Raw genomic sequence first — 17,068 nt, forward strand, 5'->3', positions numbered from 1 at the left:
CTGTGTCCCCAAGTTTTCTCCTCTGTCATATGGGAATGATCCGATCGGGTTATAGGGATGATTAGACTGAACAACAGCAAGGGTATAAAATTGTGCCCAGCATAAGCAATCAGTGGTGTAATAGGTCAGGAGAAGGTGACCTGCAGGGCTCAGCGGTGATCGGGAGAGGTGATCACAATCAGCAACTGGAGAGAGAGAGCCTCCAGGTCTTGGGAAACACTGCGTTTCGACACAGGCAGTTTCACAGCATATTCAATTTCAGACACCATACACACCACATGCTTAGGATACCCGGACTTTATGTTGGTGTATTATTCTTTTCAGAAAGCATTTTAGGTTTAGTTTAGGTTTTGTTTTAAAGCAGGACCTGAGAATTAGAAGACAATCCTGGGAAACGTTTAGGCCTCTGCAGGCTGAGATGGGGCCCAGGACTATATCTCTGAGGAGGAAAGAGGAACCCATTGAATTCTGGGGAGTACAGGGAGCAGAGAGAAATTGCACTGGGTGTGCGTGTGCGTGCGTGCCTGTGTGTATGTGCGTACACAAACAGAGGGGCTGGAGGAGGAAATCAGCAAGGCCCAGAGAAGGGTAGAGGATCTCGAGGCCCGAAGGGCTGGTACCGCACTTGGCTGGATGGCAGCACAGTGGCCTGAGGTTCATGGGTCATTTTTGCCCCCTCTCCATGCTCACGGACCCTTCATGACTGTCCACAGCTCTGAGATGTGGGCCTTGCCAGCTAGAACCAGGCATGCTCTCTGCCCATTTCTGAGGCAGTCGTTGGGACTGTGGGGCTGTGGACCCCACCAGGCTGGCCTGTCCCCGGACACTCAGGATGCACTTCGGCCTCCTGGCTCCTGCAGGCACCTGCACGAGCCTCCTTTTGAAGGTAATTTCAGGAGTTGTTACAGCAACACCTGTGAACTGAGGCGGATGACAGGGCCACCACAGAGGTGACACTGTGTGCAGGGAGGGGAGAGGGGAGCCACCTCTAGCTTTGCTTCCTGTGCCCCCAGGGAGTTGCCACTCATAGTGGGCTCCACCCTCCCCCCACCAACATGTTCCCTATCATCCTCCAACAGCCACTGCCACCGTGCCCAGGGCCATCCGCACCGCTGAGTCCTGCACAGACCAGGGACCATCGGTCACCCCATCACTTTGAGTTTCCTTCTGCCTGGGCCACATCCAGATTCTGGGATGGTTTCCACACTCAGCCTCACTTTGCCTTTGACGTGCTATGGCCTAAATGTCAGTGTCTCCCAAATTTGTATGTTGAAGCCTAATTCCCAATGGGGTAGAATGAACAGGTGGGGCCTTTGGGAATGCCCTGAAACCAGACAGACTTTCTGAATAATCCCCTCCTGAAGGAAGGTAGTGCTCTCATCAAACAGGCTCCAGCAACCTCCCTTGTCCCCTTCGGCCACATGAGGACACAGCTAGAGGCACTGCCCTAAGGAATGGGTCCTCACCAGGCACTGAATCCTCAGGCATCTTGATCTTGGACTTCTCAGCCTTCAGAACTTTGACGACATATTTCGGGCGTCAGTAACTCCCCAGGCTAATGCACTTTGTTAGAGGAGCCCACCGGACTAGGACGGGCCCTCCCTTCTCACCTGACGTCACATCCTCCCAGGATCCGCCCCTCACAAACTCACGCGTTGCGGGAATTCCTCGGGTGAAGGGGCCAGGAGAGGCCCCTGTAAACTGCTCACAGGCATTCAGAGGTCCCTTAGAATGGGGAGGACAGCAAGCACGACAGGAATCTATCAACAATGCACGACACACAGGACCCCAGCAGACCCTCACAGAAAAGGATCAAAGAGGGGAGGCAGGAGAGGGGACCCCCCACCACAGCGTGACAGCCTCCCACCCAGAACAGGGCAGTGGCAGAAGACGCAGGGAGAAGAGCCAACAAGAAAAAGTGAGCAAGAAGATGCATCCCTGAAAGCCCAGAGTGGTTCCTGCTGTGTGCAGAGCCCAGGAACACCAGAAATCAGAGCTGCGTCTATGGTCCAAAGGGACGAGTCAGTCATTGACCACATCCTACATCACAAAACAGGGGACTTTTCTAGAGTGAAGGCAAGGAGAGAACCTATTCACCACCCAAGAATGTATTCACCACCGAGGTGGGGAGCAAATATACAAGATTGGCGGGACTGCCAGGCCCCGCCTTTTCTCACAGAGGAAGAGGATGAAGCCGCATTCTGCAGGCTCTAGCAGGCTCTGAAGTTGGGGGCTGTGATCAAGAATAGGAAGGTCACACTCAGAGTTGGAAAGGCCCAGAAGGCTAGGAAGTCCCCCCGTCAGCTACTGTGCCCCAGGCCACCCCTGTCCACCCATCCCAGTGCCTCCTGTCCCAGGGAGAAGAGTCTCTGGGTCCAGGACCCGAGGTCTGCAGAGACTCAGGAGACACAGAGTCCTGGGGTTCGCCACAAGCTTCATCCGAGGGTAAAATGCAAACCAGGATGAGGCATTTGATTCAGGGTCCTCCTGCACTGAGAAGAGGAAGGACAAGAAGAGCCATGGCCAAAGCAGGGGGAGTCAGGATGAGGCAGAGGCCCAGCTGCAGGCAGAGCCACCTCTGTGGTCCTAACCCGGGGATGCCAGGTTCCTCCGGCCACCCCCTCCCATACTCCCCAGCTGGCTTGGGAGGAGGCTTGCCATCACTATCCCGAAATTCTGCTCCAACACTACGCATATAGAGCTTCTGACTCTCTAGAAGCAACGTCTGCATACACCAAGACAACTTGAATGACCCCCACCTAGCACGGCTCTCTAGTGACACCCTCTGTCTGGCATCAGCTGGACTTCTGTGTCTCTTCTATCAGCCATGCTGGCTGCTGTCAAGGCAGTGCTTGGGTTTAAGGGATCCCAGGACTTTGTGCTCAGAGCGTGCAGGGCTCCACCTCACCCTTCCTGAGCGCCTGCCTGGGCTGCCCACACACACCTGCGCTGGGGAGGGGCAGAGGCGGCCACACCCACCCACATCCAACCCTTCCTCTGGGCCAGCTGTTCACAGGCCAATAACTCCAAAATGCCACCCGTTCTTCATACATTTCCAAAAGAAGGAATGAAGAATACGGTGGCATGTTCACAAGCCTTTTTCTTCTGGAGGAAAAACAAAACTTTGACCAATGACACAGATAAACCAAATGTCTGCCCTGCTCCCTGACAATCCTTCACTTTCTGCAACCACGTGCAGAGGTGGGTACGGACAAGGCCACTGAGGCTCCTATGAAAATAAACCTCTCAGTCACCTTGAAAGATGGAAGGCATGCCATGGAGCTTCCTATTTCACCAAATGTGGAGGGGACGTTTTGGTGTGGCAGATCCTGCATTCCGAGAGTAAAGAAGAAACAGGACCCACTGCTGGGACCCGGGGCCAGCAGCCCCAGGAGTCCCTGGGCATTCAGCTGGAGGTGGCTCCCACTGCATTACCACCCACGGTGCAGCAGCCCCCCTGTTCTTCCCTTCTGTCCATCAGGACCCATGGAACTGGGCACCCGGCTCTGGGGTAGGGAGAGCACACAGGAGGCCTGGCTCCTCCTCACCCCTGACTCTATAGAATTGAGTCTCAACTCAAGTCCCACATACAGGTCTTGGCTTTCTTTCCTGTTCCAACCCCAGAGAGGGCACCGATGCCCAGAGTGAGGGGACGGTTACTTGATCTCCAGGTGTGGAGCATCCCTGGCCAGCTGCTGGGAACCCCGCAGACCGAGGGTGTGGCTGGTACAGGGGGAAAGTGAGATCCTCTCCTCCTCTCTCCTGCCAAGAGGGGGCCAAGGAGAGAAGGGCCAGGGAAAGGTCCACTAACAAAACTGAGTGGGGAGGAGGGGTGACAGTCACAGTTTTCTACACGGAATCCTGCATGCCACAGGAAGTGTCCCCACCTGCTTCCATGCTGGGAACACAGTATTAGACCTCGGCACGAGCCACATGTCCCTGCCCACCCCTCGCCCAGAGGGGGATCAGGAACAGGAAGGAGTTTCCAGTGCCATGGACAAGCCCCGGGTGAGCACAGGATGGGGGGTCCTGCTGTGGTGGGTCCTGGGCTGACCGGAGCAGGCCCTAGAAGCAGGCGAGGTGCTGTGCACTCTGCAGCGTAACTCTGAACTTGACAATGAGGTCTCCCCGCTGAGTGCATACCTTGAGGAAGGGAAGCATCTTTCCATGGAGTCTGCCCCATTGCCTGCCAATGGCATTCGTGCCCATCTAGAGGACCAGCCGCCGCCCCTGCTGGCTGCCAATGTCCTTTCAGGCAAACACGGCACCTTGAGAAAATGAGGCAGAGAGTGAGGGAAGGGTTTGAGTAGGAAAGTCACCAGCTGGTACTGACAAGGACACTGAGGGAACAGTGGTTCCATCTGAGCAGAAGTGTGTGCCAGGGCTTCTCTTGGAGCACAAAGACAATGCTGCAGGGATGGCTTCTGGCCTGGAAACTCCCTTTTTGGAAAGTGACCTGTGGCTCCAGGTAGCTGTTCTGTGCGCGACGGTGCTGAATCTTGTCCTTGTCCTTGGTGGGACCCCCTGTGCTCAGGGTGGAGGAGCTCTCTGTGACCTCCCTGGACCAGGTAGCGCCACGGGAGATCCCCTTCAGGCACTCTTGCACACAGGTCTGCCCCGCCATCTGCAGGAAGCGTGCGGTGTTCCCGGCTCTCCTTAGACACTCTCAGCCGCTGAACTCACTCGCCAAGCATCCAAGGGAGGCTTCTCCCTGCACCTCTGGGTCATGTGGTCAAGGCCAATGCAGGGCAGAGGAGTGACCGCTGGAAAAGAAGAGCCCAGATGAAGTGCAGTCACCTACCTGAGGCCGGGCTCCCCTCGAAGTCCCCATGAAGTAAGTCTAGGAAGAAACCACCAGAGCCACTGAGGGCCCCTAGATACCCAGTGGGGAGGGAAAGGGCAGTGCGGCTCATCTTCATGGAGCGATTGCTACAGTGCTGGGATTTCATCACGCCTGCTAGCTTCATTAGTTACTATTCCCATGAAAAAGTAACATAGTAATGCAACATTTTATTTTATTTTGTTTTGTTATTTTTTTTTTGGACGGAATCGTTCTGTGTTGCCCAGGCTGGAGTGCAGTGGCAAGATCTCGGCTCACTGCAACCTCCACCTCCCAGGTTCAAATAATTCTCCTGCCTCAGCCTCCCCAGTAGCTGGGATTACAGGCACCCGCCACCATACCTGACTAATTTTTGTATTTTTAGTAGAGACGGGGTTTCACCAGGTTGGCCAGGCTTATCTTGAACCCCTGACCTCAGATGATCTGCCCGCCTTGCCCTCCAAAAGTGCTGAGATTACAGGCGTGAGGCACCATGCCCGGCCTTAATGCAACATTTTAAAAATCAAAATTCATGCTAAATATTCCATTGTGAGCAAAATATCCACATTTTAAATCAAGCCATGGTCAGATCCTGTAACTGCAACACTCTGAGAGTTGTACAAGCGTTGGGCACGATGGGAAACTAAATTTTGGCAAATTCCATTCAACCTATAAAGTTGTCACCAAAGAAAAGGAAAAGTACTCACTTGCGGAATGTTCCAGACAGCTCCCAGGCGCACTGCACTGCCAGAGATGGGGGATCTGCTCCCCGAGGACTGGGGCTTTTCCAATGAAGGCCATTTTCCAGTTTCGTCTAAAAGCACAGAAGGACTTCGTGAAATGTTTGGCTTCTTCCTAAGGGAAGGAGGTGCCTACAGCGTTGCCATCACTGCTGCTGGCCACGGGAAGATGCGTACATCTCGTCCCGCCCTAAGATCGTGTTTTGAAAGTGGGCGACTTTGGAAATTAACTGAGGCTGTAACCGCAGAGCTGACGGGATGGGGGAGCTGCTCTGATGAGTCTCCAGAGCGGCCCGGTGACCGCAGGAGCTCTGAGTCATCAAAGACCGGGGCCAGGGAGCCTGGAAGAGGAAGGGCCCGCTGCTCCCGGGCCACCCCGGGACACATGAGTTAGGGGCAAAATTTAATGCCGCAACAAAGCGACTCATTTTTTTTGGAACTGAGGCTGTTCCAGAACTTCTTACTCACTCTCGGCGCCGCCCCCGCGCTTCCAGGCCCCGGACCCGCCGCAAACACCGCTGGGCTTGGACTCAAACCGCGGTCCGGTCCCACCCGGTCTGGTCCAGTCCCGTTGGAGGCGGCGGTTGGGTTCAGCGTCAGGCGCGCGCCCTCTGCTGGCCGTTGGGAAGCGGCGAGGGAAGCGCTGAGCTCGCGGCCGAGCGGTGGTCGCTCGCCCCCTCGCGGGCTCTCCCGGAATCGCTGACATTCTCCGTCGCTTGCTCTCTGCTCCTGGCTGGGGATGCTCCATTTACATGGATTGGAATAGACCTAAGCACCACAATTACAAAATCAGTTATACGTTAAACAAAGCCTCAAAACACCAGGTAACCCATGTTCTAAATCACTGTTTGGGAGACAGCCAAACAGGTGAGTCACCTGATGAGAAATACCTGCCCCAACCTCTTACATGAAAGAAAAATTTGTAATACAATCAAGCTACTGGTCACTGTTTATTTTTATAATACCTACCAGTTTTAACAAAATACTATTCTGAAGAAAGTGTCACAAGATAAGTTCAAAGAAAAGAACAGCAAATGCCATTTTATATCATTGTAATAGATCAAAGAATATTACAAATAATCATTCAAGGAATACAAATTTTCTTCTCTTTAAACATTTTTGTAACTCATAATGTACAAGATATTGTCAAAATAATTCCATGATTTTGGTACTAATATTTGCCAACCGGGGCAAAAGAGTTGAGATTTCTTTTTGAGCTGGGCAAACAATCTGTATAATTGATTAGAAAGAGCCACAAGTTTAACTTCCTCTACAGTTTTCCTGTGGGAAACGTCACATGAAGGGAAATAAAACCATATTTTCATGTAATGTAATTTTTTTTAAGATGGGGTCTTGTTATGTTACCCAGGCTGGTCTCTAACTTTGGCCTCAAGGGATCCTTCCCCCTCAGCCTCTCACCTCTCTCACCTCCAGCCTCCCAAATGCTAGGATTACAGGCGTGATACATCGCGCCTGGTGGAAGAAGAGCACTTCAATTTCACCCCTAAAAACCTCCCAGGCAAAGACTGTATTTCTTTGCCTTCAGATGGGGGCAAATTTTTAGAAGAACCTTTAGACAGCGATTCCCAAACAGGGACAAAGTAGATTTTCTGCTTTCATCTTCCTGATAGTGATCAAGGCTGGAGGGTAGTAGTTTCTCCAGGAGATCTTATCTCACGCACCACCATGGCCCTCCATGTCCAGCTGGTTGAAGCCTGCAGAATGTGGTGGTGGGAACAGGAGTCTTGGGTCTTCTGGATTTTGAGACTATGTCCTGTTTCCCAAGAGAACTAGGAGCAGGTCTTTGTATTCAGGCCTGACTAAGAGGAGATACTATTCAGATATCTACTATTCAGGTATCTCAAATGCATGTAGATATCCTTACTTTTAAGCCATGGCTCCAAGGCGTATCCCAGGAAAGGGAGCAGGCAAGGCTGGAGCAGAGCGTCCCCAGCCAGGAGCAGAGAGCAAGCGACGGAGAATGTCAGCGATTCCGGGAGAGCCCGCGAGGGGGCGAGCGACCACCGCTCGGCCGCGAGCTCAGCGCTTCCCTCGCCGCTTCCCAACGGCCAGCAGAGGGCGCGCGCCTGACGCTGAACCCAACCGCCGCCTCCAACGGGACTGGACCAGACCGGGTGGGACCGGACCGCGGTTTGAGTCCAAGCCCAGCGGTGTTTGCGGCGGGTCCGGGGCCTGGAAGCGCGGGGGCGGCGCCGAGAGTGAGTAAGAAGTTCTGGAACAGCCTCAGTTCCAAAAAAAATGAGTCGCTTTGTTGCGGCATTAAATTTTGCCCCTAACTCATGTGTCCCGGGGTGGCCCGGGAGCAGCGGGCCCTTCCTCTTCCAGGCTCCCTGGCCCCGGTCTTTGATGACTCAGAGCTCCTGCGGTCACCGGGCCGCTCTGGAGACTCATCAGAGCAGCTCCCCCATCCCGTCAGCTCTGCGGTTACAGCCTCAGTTAATTTCCAAAGTCGCCCACTTTCAAAACACGATCTTAGGGCGGGACGAGATGTACGCATCTTCCCGTGGCCAGCAGCAGTGATGGCAACGCTGTAGGCACCTCCTTCCCTTAGGAAGAAGCCAAACATTTCACGAAGTCCTTCTGTGCTTTTAGACGAAACTGGAAAATGGCCTTCATTGGAAAAGCCCCAGTCCTCGGGGAGCAGATCCCCCATCTCTGGCAGTGCAGTGCGCCTGGGAGCTGTCTGGAACATTCCGCAAGTGAGTACTTTTCCTTTTCTTTGGTGACAACTTTATAGGTTGAATGGAATTTGCCAAAATTTAGTTTCCCATCGTGCCCAACGCTTGTACAACTCTCAGAGTGTTGCAGTTACAGGATCTGACCATGGCTTGATTTAAAATGTGGATATTTTGCTCACAATGGAATATTTAGCATGAATTTTGATTTTTAAAATGTTGCATTAAGGCCGGGCATGGTGCCTCACGCCTGTAATCTCAGCACTTTTGGAGGGCAAGGCGGGCAGATCATCTGAGGTCAGGGGTTCAAGATAAGCCTGGCCAACCTGGTGAAACCCCGTCTCTACTAAAAATACAAAAATTAGTCAGGTATGGTGGCGGGTGCCTGTAATCCCAGCTACTGGGGAGGCTGAGGCAGGAGAATTATTTGAACCTGGGAGGTGGAGGTTGCAGTGAGCCGAGATCTTGCCACTGCACTCCAGCCTGGGCAACACAGAACGATTCCGTCCAAAAAAAAAATAACAAAACAAAATAAAATAAAATGTTGCATTACTATGTTACTTTTTCATGGGAATAGTAACTAATGAAGCTAGCAGGCGTGATGAAATCCCAGCACTGTAGCAATCGCTCCATGAAGATGAGCCGCACTGCCCTTTCCCTCCCCACTGGGTATCTAGGGGCCCTCAGTGGCTCTGGTGGTTTCTTCCTAGACTTACTTCATGGGGACTTCGAGGGGAGCCCGGCCTCAGGTAGGTGACTGCACTTCATCTGGGCTCTTCTTTTCCAGCGGTCACTCCTCTGCCCTGCATTGGCCTTGACCACATGACCCAGAGGTGCAGGGAGAAGCCTCCCTTGGATGCTTGGCGAGTGAGTTCAGCGGCTGAGAGTGTCTAAGGAGAGCCGGGAACACCGCACGCTTCCTGCAGATGGCGGGGCAGACCTGTGTGCAAGAGTGCCTGAAGGGGATCTCCCGTGGCGCTACCTGGTCCAGGGAGGTCACAGAGAGCTCCTCCACCCTGAGCACAGGGGGTCCCACCAAGGACAAGGACAAGATTCAGCACCGTCGCGCACAGAACAGCTACCTGGAGCCACAGGTCACTTTCCAAAAAGGGAGTTTCCAGGCCAGAAGCCATCCCTGCAGCATTGTCTTTGTGCTCCAAGAGAAGCCCTGGCACACACTTCTGCTCAGATGGAACCACTGTTCCCTCAGTGTCCTTGTCAGTACCAGCTGGTGACTTTCCTACTCAAACCCTTCCCTCACTCTCTGCCTCATTTTCTCAAGGTGCCGTGTTTGCCTGAAAGGACATTGGCAGCCAGCAGGGGCGGCGGCTGGTCCTCTAGATGGGCACGAATGCCATTGGCAGGCAATGGGGCAGACTCCATGGAAAGATGCTTCCCTTCCTCAAGGTATGCACTCAGCGGGGAGACCTCATTGTCAAGTTCAGAGTTACGCTGCAGAGTGCACAGCACCTCGCCTGCTTCTAGGGCCTGCTCCGGTCAGCCCAGGACCCACCACAGCAGGACCCCCCATCCTGTGCTCACCCGGGGCTTGTCCATGGCACTGGAAACTCCTTCCTGTTCCTGATCCCCCTCTGGGCGAGGGGTGGGCAGGGACATGTGGCTCGTGCCGAGGTCTAATACTGTGTTCCCAGCATGGAAGCAGGTGGGGACACTTCCTGTGGCATGCAGGATTCCGTGTAGAAAACTGTGACTGTCACCCCTCCTCCCCACTCAGTTTTGTTAGTGGACCTTTCCCTGGCCCTTCTCTCCTTGGCCCCCTCTTGGCAGGAGAGAGGAGGAGAGGATCTCACTTTCCCCCTGTACCAGCCACACCCTCGGTCTGCGGGGTTCCCAGCAGCTGGCCAGGGATGCTCCACACCTGGAGATCAAGTAACCGTCCCCTCACTCTGGGCATCGGTGCCCTCTCTGGGGTTGGAACAGGAAAGAAAGCCAAGACCTGTATGTGGGACTTGAGTTGAGACTCAATTCTATAGAGTCAGGGGTGAGGAGGAGCCAGGCCTCCTGTGTGCTCTCCCTACCCCAGAGCCGGGTGCCCAGTTCCATGGGTCCTGATGGACAGAAGGGAAGAACAGGGGGGCTGCTGCACCGTGGGTGGTAATGCAGTGGGAGCCACCTCCAGCTGAATGCCCAGGGACTCCTGGGGCTGCTGGCCCCGGGTCCCAGCAGTGGGTCCTGTTTCTTCTTTACTCTCGGAATGCAGGATCTGCCACACCAAAACGTCCCCTCCACATTTGGTGAAATAGGAAGCTCCATGGCATGCCTTCCATCTTTCAAGGTGACTGAGAGGTTTATTTTCATAGGAGCCTCAGTGGCCTTGTCCGTACCCACCTCTGCACGTGGTTGCAGAAAGTGAAGGATTGTCAGGGAGCAGGGCAGACATTTGGTTTATCTGTGTCATTGGTCAAAGTTTTGTTTTTCCTCCAGAAGAAAAAGGCTTGTGAACATGCCACCGTATTCTTCATTCCTTCTTTTGGAAATGTATGAAGAACGGGTGGCATTTTGGAGTTATTGGCCTGTGAACAGCTGGCCCAGAGGAAGGGTTGGATGTGGGTGGGTGTGGCCGCCTCTGCCCCTCCCCAGCGCAGGTGTGTGTGGGCAGCCCAGGCAGGCGCTCAGGAAGGGTGAGGTGGAGCCCTGCACGCTCTGAGCACAAAGTCCTGGGATCCCTTAAACCCAAGCACTGCCTTGACAGCAGCCAGCATGGCTGATAGAAGAGACACAGAAGTCCAGCTGATGCCAGACAGAGGGTGTCACTAGAGAGCCGTGCTAGGTGGGGGTCATTCAAGTTGTCTTGGTGTATGCAGACGTTGCTTCTAGAGAGTCAGAAGCTCTATATGCGTAGTGTTGGAGCAGAATTTCGGGATAGTGATGGCAAGCCTCCTCCCAAGCCAGCTGGGGAGTATGGGAGGGGGTGGCCGGAGGAACCTGGCATCCCCGGGTTAGGACCACAGAGGTGGCTCTGCCTGCAGCTGGGCCTCTGCCTCATCCTGACTCCCCCTGCTTTGGCCATGGCTCTTCTTGTCCTTCCTCTTCTCAGTGCAGGAGGACCCTGAATCAAATGCCTCATCCTGGTTTGCATTTTACCCTCGGATGAAGCTTGTGGCGAACCCCAGGACTCTGTGTCTCCTGAGTCTCTGCAGACCTCGGGTCCTGGACCCAGAGACTCTTCTCCCTGGGACAGGAGGCACTGGGATGGGTGGACAGGGGTGGCCTGGGGCACAGTAGCTGACGGGGGGACTTCCTAGCCTTCTGGGCCTTTCCAACTCTGAGTGTGACCTTCCTATTCTTGATCACAGCCCCCAACTTCAGAGCCTGCTAGAGCCTGCAGAATGCGGCTTCATCCTCTTCCTCTGTGAGAAAAGGCGGGGCCTGGCAGTCCCGCCAATCTTGTATATTTGCTCCCCACCTCGGTGGTGAATACATTCTTGGGTGGTGAATAGGTTCTCTCCTTGCCTTCACTCTAGAAAAGTCCCCTGTTTTGTGATGTAGGATGTGGTCAATGACTGACTCGTCCCTTTGGACCATAGACGCAGCTCTGATTTCTGGTGTTCCTGGGCTCTGCACACAGCAGGAACCACTCTGGGCTTTCAGGGATGCATCTTCTTGCTCACTTTTTCTTGTTGGCTCTTCTCCCTGCGTCTTCTGCCACTGCCCTGTTCTGGGTGGGAGGCTGTCACGCTGTGGTGGGGGGTCCCCTCTCCTGCCTCCCCTCTTTGATCCTTTTCTGTGAGGGTCTGCTGGGGTCCTGTGTGTCGTGCATTGTTGATAGATTCCTGTCGTGCTTGCTGTCCTCCCCATTCTAAGGGACCTCTGAATGCCTGTGAGCAGTTTACAGGGGCCTCTCCTGGCCCCTTCACCCGAGGAATTCCCGCAACGCGTGAGTTTGTGAGGGGCGGATCCTGGGAGGATGTGACGTCAGGTGAGAAGGGAGGGCCCGTCCTAGTCCGGTGGGCTCCTCTAACAAAGTGCATTAGCCTGGGGAGTTACTGACGCCCGAAATATGTCGTCAAAGTTCTGAAGGCTGAGAAGTCCAAGATCAAGATGCCTGAGGATTCAGTGCCTGGTGAGGACCCATTCCTTAGGGCAGTGCCTCTAGCTGTGTCCTCATGTGGCCGAAGGGGACAAGGGAGGTTGCTGGAGCCTGTTTGATGAGAGCACTACCTTCCTTCAGGAGGGGATTATTCAGAAAGTCTGTCTGGTTTCAGGGCATTCCCAAAGGCCCCACCTGTTCATTCTACCCCATTGGGAATTAGGCTTCAACATACAAATTTGGGAGACACTGACATTTAGGCCATAGCACGTCAAAGGCAAAGTGAGGCTGAGTGTGGAAACCATCCCAGAATCTGGTTGTGGCCCAGGCAGAAGGAAACTCAAAGTGATGGGGTGACCGATGGTCCCTGGTCTGTGCAGGACTCAGCGGTGCGGATGGCCCTGGGCACGGTGGCAGTGGCTGTTGGAGGATGATAGGGAACATGTTGGTGGGGGGAGGGTGGAGCCCACTATGAGTGGCAACTCCCTGGGGGCACAGGAAGCAAAGCTAGAGGTGGCTCCCCTCTCCCCTCCCTGCACACAGTGTCACCTCTGTGGTGGCCCTGTCATCCGCCTCAGTTCACAGGTGTTGCTGTAACAACTCCTGAAATTACCTTCAAAAGGAGGCTCGTGCAGGTGCCTGCAGGAGCCAGGAGGCCGAAGTGCATCCTGAGTGTCCGGGGACAGGCCAGCCTGGTGGGGTCCACAGCCCCACAGTCCCAACGACTGCCTCAGAAATGGGCAGAGAGCATGCCTGGTTCTAGCTGGCAAGGCCCACATCTCAGAGCTGTGGACAGTCATGAAGGGTCCGTGAGCATGGAGAGGGGGCAAAAATGACCCATGAACCTCAGGCCACTGTGCTGCCATCCAGCCAAGTGCGGTACCAGCCCTTCGGGCCTCGAGATCCTCTACCCTTCTCTGGGCCTTGCTGATTTCCTCCTCCAGCCCCTCTGTTTGTGTACGCACATACACACAGGCACGCACGCACACGCACACCCAGTGCAATTTCTCTCTGCTCCCTGTACTCCCCAGAATTCAATGGGTTCCTCTTTCCTCCTCAGAGATATAGTCCTGGGCCCCATCTCAGCCTGCAGAGGCCTAAACGTTTCCCAGGATTGTCTTCTAATTCTCAGGTCCTGCTTTAAAACAAAACCTAAACTAAACCTAAAATGCTTTCTGAAAAGAATAATACACCAACATAAAGTCCGGGTATCCTAAGCATGTGGTGTGTATGGTGTCTGAAATTGAATATGCTGTGAAACTGCCTGTGTCGAAACGCAGTGTTTCCCAAGACCTGGAGGCTCTCTCTCTCCAGTTGCTGATTGTGATCACCTCTCCCGATCACCGCTGAGCCCTGCAGGTCACCTTCTCCTGACCTATTACACCACTGATTGCTTATGCTGGGCACAATTTTATACCCTTGCTGTTGTTCAGTCTAATCATCCCTATAACCCGATCGGATCATTCCCATATGACAGAGGAGAAAACTTGGGGACACAGGGGCTGTGTCCTGGCCAAGGCCTTGCTTGCAGCAAAAGGCAGAGCTGGGATCTAGCCAGGAGCCCCTGCACAGTCCTGTTCTTCCCCCACTAAACTGAGCTGTGAAATAGATCATGGCGGTCTGGAAAACGAGCTAACTCCGTGCCGATGGAGGTGTTGATGGATGTCCACCACTCTCCACTTGGGAGGAAGCCTTAACATTCCCCGCAGGTCTAGCTTCTCTCTGTGGCTGAGTACCTTGGGAAAGCGGGCTCAGAGGAGGAAAGGGACTTACTTGCCCAAGGGCCACAGCTGCCAAGTGGCAGGTAAGGGACCGTTATTCTCCTGTCCCTTTCACAGAGGACAGGAGGAAAGTGAGGACAGGTGGTGTACATGCATCTTTTCCGCAGCAGGCCCAGATCAGCTCTGCACACGGTGCTGACCTCAAATTCAGCCCTAGAGGGGCCTGTCTCTGCCCTGAGTGAGTATTGAGGTGCAGGCTTCTTCCCCTTTGTTCTGTCCATTTCCAAAAATGTGAACACACACCTCCAACATGTTTCTGTGTATATTATTGTGTGCATAGATACTACCATTGTAAAATATTATGCAGATTAATAATGCACTATTGTATTGAAAATTTCAAAAGAAATGTGTAATAAACATTTAAAATTAATATTTTTGTTCTCAGTTGTTAAGGGATATAATCAGGTTCTCTGCAAAATACTGTGGTTTAAAAATAACAAAGATAATATGGGTATTAATAACATTTCATCAACAGGAATGATGGAGAATGCTTCAGTTTTTCTGTAGGGATTTAATTTTTGAATTGGGATTTTGGGTAAGATATCTTTAGGATAAAATATGTGCACACAAGAAAATAGCATATTTTTCCTAAAAATTTGTTTTTTATGCATTATTATATACACATAAAAATAGTCTTATTTTGGCTGGGCACAGTGGCTCACGCCTGTAATCCAAGCACTTTGGGAGGCCGAGGCAGGTAGATCACCTGAGTTCAGGAGTTGGAGAACAGCCTGGTCAACATGGTGAAACCCCATCTCTATTGAAAATAGAAAAAACATTAGATGAGCATGGGGCGGGCACCCATAATCCCAGCTACTTGGGAGGCTGAGGCAGGAGAATCGCTTGAACCCGGGAGGTGGAGGTTGCAGTGAGCCAAGATAGCACTGTTGCACTCCAGCCTGGGCAATAAGAGCAAAATTCCATCTTAAAAAAAAAAGAAAGAAGTAGTTTTATTTCAAAATTAGAAGCAAAAAGAAAATAAATATATCCTGCTATAGAGACTTGTCTTCGGATGCTTATGACCTCCTGTAAATGCAGTTCCTCCCTCATCCCCTTCTAAGTATCCTTCCTCAGCCTCAAATTGGAGCCTGCGTCATCAGAACCACGTGGAAGGCTCTAAAAACATTGACAGCATAGAGGGAGACCCTATCTCCAAAAAACAAAACAAAAAACCCTTTATTTTTAATGGGATAAAGAGTTAAATAGTAGTTAGATATTCAAGTTTTGTATGCTCCATGAACAAACAAACAAACAAAAACACACGACACTTGATGGAGACTGCAGGCCTGTGTTCTGTACCTGGCTTTGAGGGAGTGATTGGATGGGATGGTGTGCTTCCTGTGCCTGTCCTGTCCGCTCTGGGTTTAATTTACTCTCAGTTGGCCATTGTTCTTTCCATGATCTTATTTTCCAGGCATTGTCCTAGGACCCAAGGTCTCTTACATTCTTACATGTAACAGTAAGAATTCTTACAATAAGAATTGAGAGAGTAGAAGCTATTTTTCCTATGACTTAGAACTTTGGGGGAAGTTTAAAGGGAGATACTGCATGTATTCTGTGTCATCATCTAATTTCTACAGACCCTTCTTAAGGAACTGACATTAATGTTGTACTTAATTCTTCAGGCAGTGTGGGCCAAAAATAAAGCCAAATATACATTTAGTCTAAAAGTACAAGTCATATTATTTCCATCAGTGGATTCCTATAATCCTATGAATAAAATCTTATACATTGGCTTATAAGAGACCCATTGATTCACTATTAATCACTATATTTGTGTTCTTACTGGGCTGAAAAAAAATTGAAATTTAACCTGATGTGTTTCCTGTGCTTTGAAATCTTACTTTTTTTTCATGGTTCTCTCGCCTATTTCTTACCCCACTGCACACATAGAAGAAAGAATATCAATAGCGGCAGTTCTTATCAATCAGAAAACAGGTTAAAAGCCATTCTGGTTCTTGGGCTAAGTCTCAGTAGCAGAGAGAAATAGAAGAGGAAAGGTATGGGATAGAAGTGTATTCACTACCACTCTCTCTGATCAAACCTTGGAGGGGAGCAATGGAGTCCCAGATGTATCCAGGAAGGGGGTATGGCTTATAGTTTTCACAGCATTGCCTGGGATACAACTGATAATTCCTAGTTCCTATTGTGGGCTATGAATGAGCTAGAATGGGTTCTATATGTCAATGTGGCAGATGCTAGAAAATTATTTTTAATGATTACATTTTCTTTGACATGTAGTCTCCATTGTTGCTACAGATGGAGAAGAGAAACAGGAGGATTGCATACAGAAAATATATATAGCCAAGTACAAACATGGCATCCATGACTTTTCTTCATGTTGTATTGAGCAAACTCACTCATGGGGCCCCAACTAACTGCAAGGGATGCAATATTTTGTTGTGTCCAAGGGGAAAGTGAATTGGGCTTGGTGAACATATAGCATAGACTCTACTACAGAGTGGTCTTTAGGTCACCAAAATTCATGTTTCTCTTTCCCCCTCATGTAGAGCACATTCACTATATCTCCAAAGAAGATGTTAGGAGCCAGCCAAAGTATTATCTAGTAATGCATCCACATCAATGTTCTGGAACGTGGGGTTGGTCATGTGTACTCTTCCCCATAGTGGCTGGATGTGGCTCTATGTATATTGTGGAGACAAGGTAATGATGATAAAGACCCCCACTCAGATAGGGATAAATAGGAAACACACAGCAATTTTTATTGCCTACTGGGTGAGCATTATAAAATGTGAATATTTTCCTCGATGAAAAGTAAGAAGAGAACTAGGTTCTCACGAAAAAGTGGCAAAATGGTTTTTACAAACTCCAGCTACTCATATATTTTAAAGTTGCCTAATCAACTGAAATGTATGTATGTATGCATGGGTATATTAACTAAAGCCTAGAACTAATGATGACCTTAGCAGCAAAGGAATAAAAATATGTTCAATAATTAGTCAGATAGATTGAAATTTGTT

At 51.4% G+C, this 17,068-nt stretch overlaps 2 protein-coding genes across 2 annotated transcripts; one reads left to right on the top strand and one right to left on the bottom strand.

Annotated features, from left to right (window-relative positions):
* Nucleotides 1-3,424: 3,424 nt before the first annotated feature.
* On the bottom strand, nucleotides 3,425-4,318 carry LOC117974292 (uncharacterized). The gene has a single exon (XM_055117229.1). It carries the CDS (start codon nucleotides 4,181-4,183, stop codon nucleotides 3,572-3,574), a length of 612 nt encoding a protein of 203 aa, XP_054973204.1. The 5' UTR covers nucleotides 4,184-4,318; the 3' UTR covers nucleotides 3,425-3,571.
* A 5,174-nt stretch (nucleotides 4,319-9,492) lies between these two features.
* Nucleotides 9,493-14,457, top strand: LOC100986880 (uncharacterized). Its single transcript, XM_063594260.1, has one exon. It carries the CDS (start codon nucleotides 9,623-9,625, stop codon nucleotides 10,232-10,234), a length of 612 nt encoding a protein of 203 aa, XP_063450330.1. The 5' UTR covers nucleotides 9,493-9,622; the 3' UTR covers nucleotides 10,235-14,457.
* Nucleotides 14,458-17,068: the final 2,611 nt, after the last annotated feature.

This window comes from Pan paniscus, chromosome 11 (assembly GCF_029289425.2).
Source record: "Pan paniscus chromosome 11, NHGRI_mPanPan1-v2.0_pri, whole genome shotgun sequence".
NCBI classification, from domain to species: domain Eukaryota; kingdom Metazoa; phylum Chordata; class Mammalia; order Primates; family Hominidae; genus Pan; species Pan paniscus.